We start from the raw sequence: 13580 nt of genomic DNA, 5'->3' as shown, positions 1-13580 counted from the left end.
AACAACGCGCAGGTGGAGGAGAAAGCTCCGGCCGCGTGACGGAGAGCCCCCTGCTCTGCTGGGGCACCCGCTGACGTCGCCCGTGACGGAGGAGCCGCACCGGGCACGCGGCCGCACCCAGCGCGGTTTCCCGCCCCGCGCCGCGCGCCCCCCGCCCCCGGCGCGCGCCGCCCACCCCTCCGGAGCGGGGCGGGAGCGCGCGCGCGCGCGGTCACCTGACGCCGCCGCCGCCGCGGCAGCCGCCATTTTGTCTGGGAGTGTAAATGTGAAAGGGAAAGCCGGAGCGCAGCCCGCGGAAGGAGGCAGTGGGGAGCGGGGCCGGGCGCGGCCAGCCGTGCCGGCGGGGCTGGGAGGCGAGGCGACGCCGCCGCCGCGTCCCCGAGCACCGGGAAGAGCCTCCCCCCCCCCTCCCCCTTCCCTCCTCCTTCCCTCCTGTCGCTGCCGCGGCGGCGGTCGAGGGGAGCCGGTGAGGCGGAGCCCGGCGAGGACTCTCCGCTCGCCCTCGCCGCACCGGAGGGGGCTGCCGGCGCCCTTCCCCCGGGGAGGCTGCGCTCGCCCCCCGCCTGCCCCGGCCTTGCTGCCCGCCGCGGCGGGTGCGCGGGGGGGGAGCCGCCGCCCGGGCCGCACCAACGATGTCGGGGCAGTCGATCACCGACCGCATCACGGCGGCGCAGCACAGCGTCACCGGCTCGGCCGTCGCCAAAGCTGTCTGCAAGGCGACGACCCACGAGGTGATGGGCCCCAAGAAGAAGCACCTGGACTGTGAGTAGGACCCCGGGGGCCTGGGACGGGCCGGGGGCGGGGGGGGGTGGGGGTGTGCTCTGCCCTCCTGCTGCGGGCGGCGGAGAGGGGAGAGCCGAGCGCGGGCCGTGTCGCGTAAAGCTGGGTGAACCTGGCTGCTTTCCTCCTCAAAACTTATTTTACACGTGGAGGGAGTGAGCTTTGTAACACCCTGTCGCGCCCGGGGAACAAAAATATTGCAACCTTGTGAACTCTTCCCCAGGAGAGCGTCTTAGTTTGCGCGCTCGGGATGCGGTAGTCCTTATTAATCCAGCATCTGGGGAGAAGGTGGGTTAAGCGGTGTGCTCTTACTGTTGAGAGCGAGAAGCTAAATTTGTAAGCACTCTTCCATCCTGTGCATCTGGTGGAGTGCAGCCGTTTAAATATTTTTAACGTTTCCTGAAATACCATAGCTTTCTGTCTTAGAGCTCTTGAAACGAGGTAAAAAGACTTGAATCGAGGTAAAGGGAAGGTGGACAAATACATCTCTCCAGAATGAGAGTATGTTGCCGCTGATATATTTAAACTTACTGTGTTACAACTCCTTTCTGTATAACAAAAGATGCAGAAAGCTGCCCTTGATATCTACAAAAGTATCAGTGGTGTTACTTTGCTTCAGGTTTTAGTAATTGGATAGCAACTGAAGTTAGTTTGCTCAAAAGTGCACTGTATGCTTCAAACCTTGTACGCAGTGCAGTTTACCTGTTCACTGTCTATTAAAAGTGAAGTAAGCGTGTTTGTTTCCATGAGGGAAAGGAAAGAAGACATGAAGCTTTATGCTGGTTTCTTCAAAGTCAAGGGAGCAGGCTGGTAGTTTTGTAGGACTTGTTCAAGTTGGTGGTACTAAGGGGAGTCTGCTGTTCAAGATTTTGGAAGAAGTTGAACTTAGTTACATTGTTTGAGAATAGTTTGGCTCTCTGGCACTACGGTACTAGTCTGTTAATACAGACCTCTTGTGTGAGAGCTTTTGATGTGGATCAAAGAGTTTAAAACAACCCAATGTATATCTTTATTTGTTATTGATCTGAACGAGTGGAATCCAGCTACAGTAGTGAATATTGCAGCCACTGTGTTGAAATTAAAAACCTTAGAACTCGGTAACTGACAATTTGGGTTTTTTAAAGATATCTTTTAAAAGTTAATTTATTTTATCTTGTCTTGTGTTCTGCCTGTGGTAGAACAACTTAGTGAGGTAACCCTTAAGTCCAGAAATAGCAACATAACAGGAAGCCAAAAAGTGGTGACAGTTTGCTCAATAGTTTGAAAGCTGCTGAAGCTTAAAAGGTGTGTATTGTTTGAAAATACCTTAAAGTAATGTCATCTACTGTAAGTTACCCTCACAATATAAGAAAATGGAGACCTGGAAAAACTTTTGAGAATAGCATAGACTGAAATTGCCCTTTGACTGTAAAATTCCTTTGAATGTCTTTTGATACAAACCTGTTGACTTGTCAGTCTCCTGAAGGTCCCCTTCTGTGCCAAATGAGTTCTGTGTTTTCATGTAATTCACTTTCTGAGAATTTGGTCTAAGACAAACAAAGAGCTTGTTGTTCCAATCTGGTATCTGAAATAGAGGAATGTGTCGGTGGGGTGGGGAAAAGATGTGAAATATGGTACCACATACATATTTGTAAGGGGTTACAAAAAAATACTGATGAACATTCTCCAGTCTTCATTGAATATACCCAAGTGTTGCTTTTCAAACATCTGCAAGCTTTTGTGTGACACTTCTTATTTTTTCACTTATACATAAAACTTACTTGTAATAAATGCAAGAAGGTAAGGCTAGTTTATATACTGTGATCTCTGGAGAAATCACACAGTGTATTTTCAAAGATACGGTGCGAGTACTTTCCAATTTAAGTAAATTATGAAGGAAACTTTAATGCAAAACACTGCTAGTTGCACTTTGGTTGCTACATGTGTGTGTCATTCAAAACGCTACACCATCTGGTATTACTTGTAATTGCTGCTCAAGGAAAAGCTTCACCAAGAACATGTTTCTGAGAGCTGTTGAAGTTGCATCAGGGATTGTGGAGGAGTATCAGTTTGTGCACTCTATTCAGATTAATTCTTAAAATCCCCTTATTGTCAAGTTTCCTCGGCAAGAAAAACTAATATTACAATATGGATATTTATGGGAAGATGTTACATGTGCGGTGTGGTGAACCAGTATTTATGAGTCTTGGATTTTGTCCAGCTACTACCTGCTAAGTAATATAGTTCTGTTTTTCTTGGAGATGGAAAAAAACAAAACAAACAAAACCAAAACCAAAAAAACAAACAAAACCCCAAACCCATAAGCAATGTCAGTGGGAATACTTGGGGGTTTTCCTTTTAAAGTAGGTCAGTGTCCTAAATAAGTTGGCAGACCTATTTCTGTAGTATTTTGTGATATTTTAGGATAATATAAAATGTTATACAGAAGCTGATCTTTTCTCTTAATGGAGCACCTGAAAATCTTGTCTCTTTCCTCCCTGTGTGGGTTCTCGCCTCCTCTCAGCCTCTTGAGTTTGGGTTTCCGTAGAGTGGGGCTAGATGCTGCTTTTGGTGACATGTCTCTGCTTGGCTAACTATTGAAAAGCCATTATAATAATAATAATAAAAGAACAAATGAAAGCAGTAGCCAAATGGGTAACTGGCAGAGTAGACTTCTGCACAGACCAAAATTTAGAAAAATACAAACCCCTAAATTAATTGCATCTTAAACTTTTAAGTGAAAGTAGTAGTAAAGCAAAAAAACAAGCTCCTCTAACTTATATGCAGCCCACTTCAGAAGCACAGAGGAGGGGAAAGTAGTTAATGTTACTCATCAGAACTTAAAACTTCTGTACATATACAAGCTTTTGAAATTTTGTAAGAAGTGATAATTCAGGTACTACAAAATTGTGATATGTAACAGAATTAGGTTCTTAAGCCCTTTGCTTTAGGAGAAAGTTCAGATCTCACAAAATGATCACAGCAAGTTTTGCCAATAATGTGACATGGCTATCAGTTTTATGTCTTTTTTGTCACAGTTCTTAGGTAGAGCTCATGTCTGTGGAGTGAGTGCTGATGCAATGTGGTTCTTGCAGAGATAAATAAGTTGTGATGCAGTACAAATAAATACTCTTGAACTCTTCCCCAGGCAGTAAGGTGGCTGTCCTCAGTTTGAAGCTCTCTAGTAGAAGATTTTCAGTACTGTAATTGAGAAAATTTGACTTAAATAAAAAAAATAGTTAATAGTTTTGTAATCTATAAATGTGATTTTTATTTAGAATTTTTTTAAAGCTTTTTCGAAAACTTTATGGGCCATTATGTATCGTTGTTTAATGGGGAATGGGACAGAATAGCTGAATTGCTTTGCTTCTGATCAAGTAACTCTTAAGTTTCCTTTATATAACAGATAAATCTGAACTTAAGTATTGCTATTAAATCTGCACTATAAGAGCACATGGGCATAAAAATATTTATATCAGTCAGGTGCTATCTTTCAATTAAGTTTTCCAGCAAAAATTCTTGTGGTTTTTTTTTTTTTTGTTTTGTTTTTTTTACGACTGCCAGGGTAAGGAAAGTGGTCTTAATTCTTATATCGGTCTTAGAGCAGTTTCAGTCCTGTGAAAAAATGGAAGAAATGCAGGAATATTAAACCTTTAAGTTATGTATTTACAGTTCTCTTGAGAGAGATTCCTGAATCAAGAAAATTACGACTTTCCTGTTACTTGAAAGTTGAAAAGTGTTAGTTCTTGTAGTTTTTGTTAGTGCTTGGCTGAGAATTTGAGTAAAACCTGATTTTTTTTTTTTTTTTTTTTTTCCCTAATATCTGAATTTATGCATGTTGTTCTCTGAATCGCTGTATCATTTCATAGATGATGTGCCAGTATTTCAGTTGAGCTGTGGAAGAGAAATCCTAACACTCTTCTAGGCAGCAAGATTTCTACAGCTCTTCCAGGCTGCTTGAAAACCCCTATGGTACACTTAGAGTTTAAAGCGGTTTGTTTTTTTTTTTTTTTTTTTTCCCCTTTTTTTTCCTGTGTGATGCTAACATGTTTCTAAATTCCATTCTAGAAATAGCACTGCAGTTTCCCTTGCAGTTGAAATGATTCCTCTGGGTAATTGGCAAAATGCTTTGAGTTGTAAAGTGTTTGTATAAGTAGTGTGATAAGAAAATGAGCATCACTTGCCCTACACATTTCATTCCAGTTTTTGCTGCCAACATCCGTATTACAGTTGCCCAGCTGTCAGTCTCTCAGGTGCATGTGTTCCTTTATACTTCCAGATGTATGGTGTTAATAGCTTTCTCCTTTGCTGCCAGCTGTAACAGATCCATACAGTTGTTTCTATGTAGATATTCCCATTGGAGGCTTAGAAGAATCATATTAGAGTAATGACACTTGCTTTTTTTTATTTATCTCAATTATTAGAATTCAAATGTGATGATAGCTTTATTATTACTAGTTGTAAAATAATCATAAAAAGAATTGCCCTGAGTAGCCTTATTAAAGAGTCTTTTTAAGACACTATTAGGAATGTCCAGCTTTGGTCTATGAAATGCACTGGCGTTTTTTTCCACTACTCATTCTTAGTTTAGTGTTTTAGAGGTGTTTTGTTTGCCTAAGCGTGTGGTCTTCTGTACTGACAACTGTGGTTTATGTGTTTGTATATTTAAGGAGATTTTGAAGCCAAGGACCACAGTTGTGCTAAGTGCCCTCAATAAAAGTTGTCTTCAGGGGAGCCAGTATGTATTGTCTTCAGCATGTGTCTAAAGTGCACGAGACCTGCAGTTCACTCTGGCCCTCTAACCTCAAGCATAACTTGAATTAGACTCTGAGTAGTTGTACGTATGTGAAATATTTCCTCTTGGTTGCCCTTTAAAATGGTCAGGTTCACACCATACAGAAGCAAATAGCACATGCTGGAAAACCTTACTAGCACTTTTACAGAATTACTGGAACTGCACTTTTCAATCACATGGAACCACGCTTGTGGAATAAAACAGTAACACAAGCCTCTCAATTGCACCAGAGGTCTGTCAGCTTCCACTCCGTTACTGACACTTGATGGAAGACTTACTTTGTGTACCAAAGCAGAAGGCAGTTGCTCCCTTCTGAAGGTAGATGTCTGGATAGCTTTTTGTGGTAATAAACCTTTATGATGGCATGATAAAGCAACGCTTTTTTATGGACATGTGGCTTCAGGAGAGGTGATCAGTTACAGCATTCGATATAGTTGCTAACTGTAGGATTTCTGTCACGTTGTGCCTGAACAGCACTATAGGAACACATTTGATACCAGTCTTAGACATAAAATGTATTCAGGGGATCTCGCGGCTGTTCAGCGTCATCTTAGGGTCTACTGGTACATCTGCTAGTAGTAGACCTTAGCTCAAGGGAAGGTGACAAGAATGAAGTCTCTGTGGAGAGTGCTGGCAAAATATGAATGACGTTAGCTTGGCTAATTTGTCTTGAGAGCAGAAGGCTTTTTGTTTTTAACTTGGATCTTCCTTCCCAGTTTCATCTGTTATTTAGAAAGCACTCTTAATATTGAAAATCTTCAGTGAAAAATTTAACTTGCTCAGTGGTCACGTGAAGGGAAAGGACTTTGTGCAGAAGTAGTATTTTCAATAGGAAGTGTGGTCTTTGACCTTAACAGATCAATGGAATTTCTTTTAGCTGTTAAGTAGTAGTAATATTATTATTGTATTGAGTTTGGGAGGGGGTTGTTCGTTGTTTTTTTGTTCGATTGTTTTTTATAAACTGAGAATAGGACTTGTAACAGTTCTGTAACATTTCTGTGCTGGTTACAGACACTGCATTTATGTGAAGAATATTGAACAAGATCTAACAGCAGTGTCTTTAGTATGCTTGCTTATAAACTGATTTGATTTAGGAAGACTTATTTGCCTTAATGTGTTTTGAGATAGTTACTCAGAAATGTCATAACAAAGTTCTCATTCAGTAGATGAGACTGAATTAAAATTCAAATTTTCTCTCTTTAGAAATTCTGGAGTTGTGACTTACCCCATTATATGGGGCAATAATTGCCTATGGACTGTTTGGATTTCTAGAGGTTTTAAAGTACTTCTTAATATGATACAGCCATGAGTGGCGAGCAGTATATCAAATAACTTGTTTTTGAGAATCTACATGTTTGTAAATACTGCAATATTTTAATACTACTTGACAATAAGGTTTTGATGTGTAGCTTGCTTAAAACTTCTCAGAGTTCTTTTTGTGCAGTTATTTCAGCATTTTTGTGTTACTAATAAGGATGAAAGTTTTCATCCCAGCTTGTGTGTTTTGTATATATTTGGAAACCTTTGACATCAGAATTAAATTAGTAATTTATTAGAATTTGTGTTTTATAGCTTTCTACCTAGAAAAGATAGTATCTAAAATTCTTTGTTAAAATTACTCTGGTTATTAAATTACTCTAAACAGTGATGCTTAATCAAAGGACTTTATGTTCTTAATAAACAGATCTTTAATTAAGATACATCTGTAATATATTCTGTGCACTAGAACAGATATAAATTCTAAGTGCAATATTTTGATGAAGTATTTTATTCTAAACTATCAATGTGTGATCTCAAAGCTCATGTTTAAATTGCTTGTGATAATGTAGTGTCCTCTGCGTGCTGGGAAGAAGACAAATAAGTTGGCCATTTTCAGTGATGCCGACACCTCGTTATTCAGTTGTTGCCCAACTTCCCAGGCACATGCCCTTCTTCAGGTATTTACCCAGACAAACCACATAAACAGCAATGCTGCTCTGCGACCAACAGGCTGCTCACAGACTTGACTTATGAGGCCACAAAGGAAGCTTTTCAAACTAGATGTTTGTTTTACTGGCCTTGCCCAGTCCTTAAGGTGTACTTTGATCACACCTGAGCCAAATTTAGCTCAGAGAGAGAATAAATGTTTAATGTGCATGTGTTGAGGGGTTTAGAATAGTCTTGGATTCACTCAGCGAGTGCCTCCACTAGTGTTCCCAGGCAGGCTTTTTTCCCATGTATCTGCCAGAGCCTGTTCTGGGTTTGTACAAATACTCAGGAAGAGACTTGGAACTCTGTCTCTGACCTCCCAAGTTAATGTTCTACTACAGAGTTTATAATCAGTCCTGGACACAAAAGAGCTTTTTTATACAAAAGCCTGAGACCTGCCATGATTCACCACAAAATACCCAGTAGGTTGATGATTAGGTTATTTTAGGAAAGTGGAAAGGTGTGTAGATGTAAATTCTTGCTCTTAATTCTTAAAGAAGCTTATTACAGGTTTGTGGCATCTCATTTGCTGTCATGTGTGCCAGAACTCAGGCTTAGGTTGGAGTCACAGGGTACTTGCTGCCTGTTGATCTCATGAGGTATAGATGTCTCAGCTTTCCCTTGCTTCTCTGATTTTCACTTTTTTGGCTTCAATTATTGAGTGTCCAGAAGGTCTACACTGGCTTCCAGACAATAATTTGGGCGTAGAGTTTCTACTGGAACACGTTATTTATTGATGAGATATTGTGACTCTGTAAAGTTACTGAAGTGCTTTGAAGTTCGTACTTGGAGTCTTATAGTAAAATGCAGTGAATTTGAGTGAGGAATGTAAAACAGCTCAGTTATTTCTTGAACGACTGAAGTTAATGCTTCCAGTGCGAGTTCTCAATGTAAAAAACACAAAGTAACATCATGATCCTCTTTGAACATGTAGCTCATTGTAATGCTTTGATTTTTTTTTTTCCTTTAATTTAGATCTAATACAGTGCACAAATGAAATGAATGTGAATATTCCACAGTTGGCAGACACACTCTTTGAAAGAACTGCGAACAGTAGCTGGGTTGTAGTTTTCAAAGCTCTAATTACAACACACCACCTCATGATGTATGGAAACGAGGTAAGACGTGATTGCTTCTGGTAAAGCCTCCTTGACAGTGTTTTAAAAAATTGTTTCAATCCATGAAGCATTAGATATGTACTTCAGTTTTTGAAAGGTCTTTGTTTTTCCTCTGCTGATGACTGTGAAGTACTTATCCAGAGAAGAAAATATTCCTTTGTTATTTCAATACTGAAGTATCAGTGTTTGTAATTTACCTCCAGGTATCTGGGTTGGGCTGTGAGGGAATGATGAGTGACCTTTCTAGGATGAAGACGTGAAAAAACTCTGATGAGCTTTACTTCATTAAGCTAGTGCTTATCAGTAAGAGCACAGCAAGTCTTGTTAGCACTGGGTAAATGTGCAGTAAATGTGCAGCCGACCTATTAACAGATAAGAATATTTAGTAAAGGGGGGAGGAATATGGTGACTAGACTATTTGATCTGGCAAATCATCATCTAATGGGCTAAACCTTCATATGTTGTTGCCACTAACATTCCTCCAAAACAAGCTTCTATTGCTTTTAGTTCACTTAAATAATTTCATTACTTCATTAAAAGCTTCCCCAGACAATAACATGGCATTAGAAATGTAGCCTCTTACACAGTCCTTCCGTTAAAAAATAAACTTTGTTTTGGTGAAGTGACAGTTTAGTCTTGAACTCTTGTGTCTAGTCATTCTCCTACTAAATTGCTGTTGACTATGGGTAATGCTGAAATGATGATTCTTAAAGATAATCCTTCCAGCCATTAAACTGCTCTGCAAACTTGCTATTCCCTCCTGCCTCTGAAGCTCTGTGAACTTAATTGAAATAACCTCTAAAACCTAGTGTGCTCTTTGTTAACATTTCCCCAAGTTATTTATGTGCTTACATTGCAGTTTCAACAGATAATAGGCTGAAATTAGAGGATAGCATGAAGTAAAATTCAGTGCTTAGAATTCACTATTTATTCCAAGTATGAAGATAAACTGAACGGTGTAAATCAGTTTGGATATTTCATTCTCTCTTCTTCCAGTAGAGTTCATATCTGCACACTGAAACTTGAAAGAAAAAAAAGCAGACAGTTGAACCATAGGGAAAAAAACAAAGTTGTGGGCTACCAGTCAGTATCTGTTTGCCCATACAGTGCTTTGTAGTGACAAAAGAGTTGAATTTTTATGTCTGTACCTAAACTGCTCCTCAGCTTTGAATGGGTCTATTTGAAACTTGAAAAAGAGTTCCTTTATACCTGCTGAGATAATCTGGCTGGAATGCTAGCTCTGTAATTTCAGGTTGAATATGAGTGTATTCTTCATTCTAATAGATTAAAAGAGGCCTTTTTCTTATATAGATAAAAAAAATTACAAGATGTTGGGCTTCTATTTTAAGAACAAGTAAATATAGGAGAAGGTCAAAATGTCTGAGCAATCATTGTCTTGCAGTTTCTTGTTCAACATGACTACCTGTTTCTTGTGATGAAGTTTTAGGTCTCACCTGTGTGTTGTGCAGTGCAAGACCCCTGACACCTGGAGAGTGAGAGTTAGCCTTGACCCTTTCTAAAATGAGATTCAGAACAGTAGCTAATTTTGAAATGTGTATGGACACCTTTTGAATATCACTGTTCTGTTCCTGATCATTTTCCAAGTGTTTTTCTTCTGTGTTCTCATTGAATGCAGTACTAAGATGTACAAAGACCAGATAAACTGACTGGAAAACAGCATAAGAAGTTAAAACAGTGGCAGAACTATTGGTGGGCAAGCTGTGTGTTGTAGGATTCTGTGAACTCCATAGCTATGGGCTGAGAACACATACAGAGTTACTGATGAGGTGGTATGTGACAAGCTGGGGAATCATTTGGGCCCTTTGGAAGGTGAAAGTACTGCTTTCAGTTTAAGTAGTACTTGTAAGAAGAATTTTCTTGTTGCCATGCGAAGCCCTCATTACAGTTCCCGAAGAGCAGGTGTTATACTGAGCCTGAGTGAAAAAATGCTAGTTTTGCAGAGTGCTATAGTCCAAACCTGGCAGACAGGTGGATTTCCACCATGAAGGGTGAAGGAACAGGCTCTGTGAGCTGTGGCAGCAGAGGGATTCAGATCAAAGCTGTAACAGGTCCCTTAAGCCATAATGATCATAATCCTCTTTTATGGACTAGGACACATACAAAGAAGCAAGAAAGTCAGGAAATCAGTCATAGGAGATCTGTGTGGAACAGTGGCAGAGAAACTTTTAAACCTGCCTTGCTGTCTGGACGTGTTTGTCTCTTGAGTTATTTATGGAGACAGCTATTATTTGTCAAAACTTAAATACTGTTCAGCTAGATCACTACATTAATATAGATATGTTTTTATATATGTATATATAACCCTGGTTATATATATCTATCTATATATAGATGTTCACTGCAGTTTCAGAAGCATTATTGTTACTAATTAGTTTTAAACTTCGTAACTAAGCCTGTCTCCCACTTCTACAGCAGTAGTAGAGCTATACAAACTTCGCAAGTAGTATTTTTGTTTTGTTTTCTAGCTTGTCCGTTTTAAACTACAAACTTAAACTAAGTAGCTTCCTCAAGAAATATTTGTCTTTTATTCAAGGGCAGTTGATACGTATTTATTTAGTTTAAATTTATATTTATGCCAAATAGAGTTTTGGACTTCACATGCTTTGCTAATCAGTAGTTTCAATTTTTCCTCTAAATTTTTCCCCTTTAACTAATTTCTATTGTTGATAAAGGCTACTAGAAACAGTTACAAGGTGATTGTAGTTTTCTTTTAATATGCTTAACTGTTTTGACTCTCACAACAATGATATTCTCAACTTCTTCACCAACAGCGCTTTATCCAGTATCTTGCATCCCGAAACACTTTGTTCAATTTGAATAACTACCTGGACAAAAGTGCCATGCAGGGTAAGGATTTTTCACTGAAGGAAGTAACTACTGTTTTTTTGCTCTATGATAGTACCTGTGTTGGTGCACTCTAGGAGATAAGTGATGTTTAAATGAAAGCGTATTATGATTTATATTGCATGAGGTGCCAAACAATATCTAACCAAGAAAGTAGACATAAAAGGAAAGTGAAATTCTGAGTTACCTAGCTGAGTGCTGGAAATTTGTCTGTAATGTGTGTATCACGTGCATATGCAGCTGTAAATTTTAAAAAGTGAACTCTTAACTCTTAATGCTGACTAGAATAAACCTGATGAATATTACCACGATCTGTTTTTGCTGTTGCATTTTAGTGTCTTAGGAGTAAATGTTTGCTGTTAAGGTGCACTGAATGGTAACTAGGATATGCTGTATAAATACTGAGAAATCCTTCAAATCTCTGAGAAGTCTTTAATAACTTACCAATGGTAGAAAATATTTTGGGGTCTTTATGTGGTTTTTGAGGCATTATAGATAAGTTACCAGAGTCTTCAGCATTTTACTAGGAATACATTTTTAATCTAATTTCAGTAACTTCTTAGGAAGAGCTATTTGGTTCTTGCCTAATATTTTAATGTGTTTAGGTGTTCTCATAATTGCAATGATTGCTTTCCTAATCTTGACAAATTGGGAAGAAACTAATATTACATCTGAAGGTGAAAAATAGTGACTGTTAAGACTGGAAAGCGCCTGTGAAGGGCTTTTCGTGCAGGTAGATGTAAAATGGATTACTAGGAGAATAGCTCTTGAGAAGAACTTCAAAGGAACTGTACCCCCTCAAAATGTCTAACTTTTATAAATGCTTAACTTTTAGGCTACGATATGTCTACCTTCATTAGGCGATATAGCAGATACTTGAATGAAAAAGCACTTTCATATAGACTTGTAGCTGTTGACTTCACCAAAATGAAAAGAGGGTAAGACTCTTACTACTTTCATTTGGTCTTTCATATTGTCAGGGAGAGAAATACCAGTTGTTCTTGAGCTTGTCATAGATTGGTGTTCCTTTTGGCCCTTTGAAGCAATATAGTATTGTTGAAACAGCATAATATGCTGAGGTTTCTTGGTTAACTTGTAAACATGTGTCTTCTACTCCGTAGGATAGATGGAGTGATGAGAACCATGAATGCTGAAAAGCTTCTGAAAACCCTTCCAATCATACAGAACCAGCTTGATGCACTCCTTGATTTTGATGTAAGTACTCTAAGCTCAGTGTTATGTAACACTCATTTTGAAGTGAGAGTTTTATTATTTTATTAAATACTAATTTACTTTCTCATTGCTTTCTACACAGGCAAATCCAAATGAACTAACAAATGGTGTTATAAATGCTGCCTTTATGCTCCTCTTTAAAGATTCCATTAGACTTTTTGCAGCATACAATGAGGGGATTATTAATCTTTTAGGTATGTGAGAACTTTTCTACCTTTTGAACTTTTATGAAAGATATCGAGAGAACTAAAGAATATAGACAATTTATGACTGCAGTTTCCTAATAAATTCTCTGCTCCTTTACCATTAAGTTAAGCCTGTCTTAATTTCAGTGGCAACTAGCGTAGGCTTAAACATACACTTCTACCTTGAAGAATACATCCTGAAACAGAAATTGAGATGAGAGGGTGACTGGTGAGACTGAAACATAAATGTGCTGTGGATAACCTTTGGCAATTGGACTGTAAAAGTATCAGTGAGATACCTGGTATTTTGAGTATTCAGTATAGTCACAGAATGACCGACTTCTGGTTTCCCATACTTTCTTTATAGCTTGACTAATAACTCTTGCCTGGTACCTGAATCTACATGAGCCTAGTAGATTTTTTGTTAAAGATTGAGCTCTTAGCAAAGCCTTATAATGACTATTAAAGCAAATTTCTGAGTGAAAACATCTGATCAGTTTGTTCTGTTAATCCATTAGTTTTTACTCGGTGAAATACCTTTAAGTATATAGGGGAAAACCATAAAAAGTAAGGATATGGTTGATACTCCTTTTGGTAGGGTCAGTTCAGTGTATGTACCACTTGAGCAGCCATTCTGATGTCTTTTGGATATTGAAC

At 39.2% G+C, this 13580-nt stretch overlaps 1 protein-coding gene across 4 annotated transcripts in view; it reads left to right on the top strand.

Annotated features, from left to right (window-relative positions):
* The first annotated feature begins 233 nt into the window (after window positions 1-233).
* Window positions 234-13580, top strand: part of LOC104358185 (phosphatidylinositol-binding clathrin assembly protein) — a 33395-nt gene continuing 20048 nt past the window's right edge. For all 4 annotated transcript variants that reach the window (XM_042807332.1, XM_032995977.2, XM_032995975.2 and 1 more), the window contains exons 1-6: window positions 234-762; window positions 8498-8640; window positions 11433-11508; window positions 12341-12443; window positions 12627-12720; window positions 12821-12932. In XM_042807332.1, the coding sequence (XP_042663266.1) occupies window positions 633-762; window positions 8498-8640; window positions 11433-11508; window positions 12341-12443; window positions 12627-12720; window positions 12821-12932 (658 nt within the window). In that variant the 5' untranslated portion in view covers window positions 234-632. The remainder of the gene's footprint in view (window positions 763-8497; window positions 8641-11432; window positions 11509-12340; window positions 12444-12626; window positions 12721-12820; window positions 12933-13580) is intronic.

This window comes from Tyto alba, unplaced genomic scaffold (genome assembly GCF_018691265.1).
Source record: "Tyto alba isolate M040663 unplaced genomic scaffold, T.alba_DEE_v4.0 Super-Scaffold_5, whole genome shotgun sequence".
Lineage (NCBI taxonomy): Eukaryota > Metazoa > Chordata > Aves > Strigiformes > Tytonidae > Tyto > Tyto alba.
Note: the sequence above shows the minus strand (reverse complement) of the source record. Positions and strands in the feature narration are given on the sequence as shown.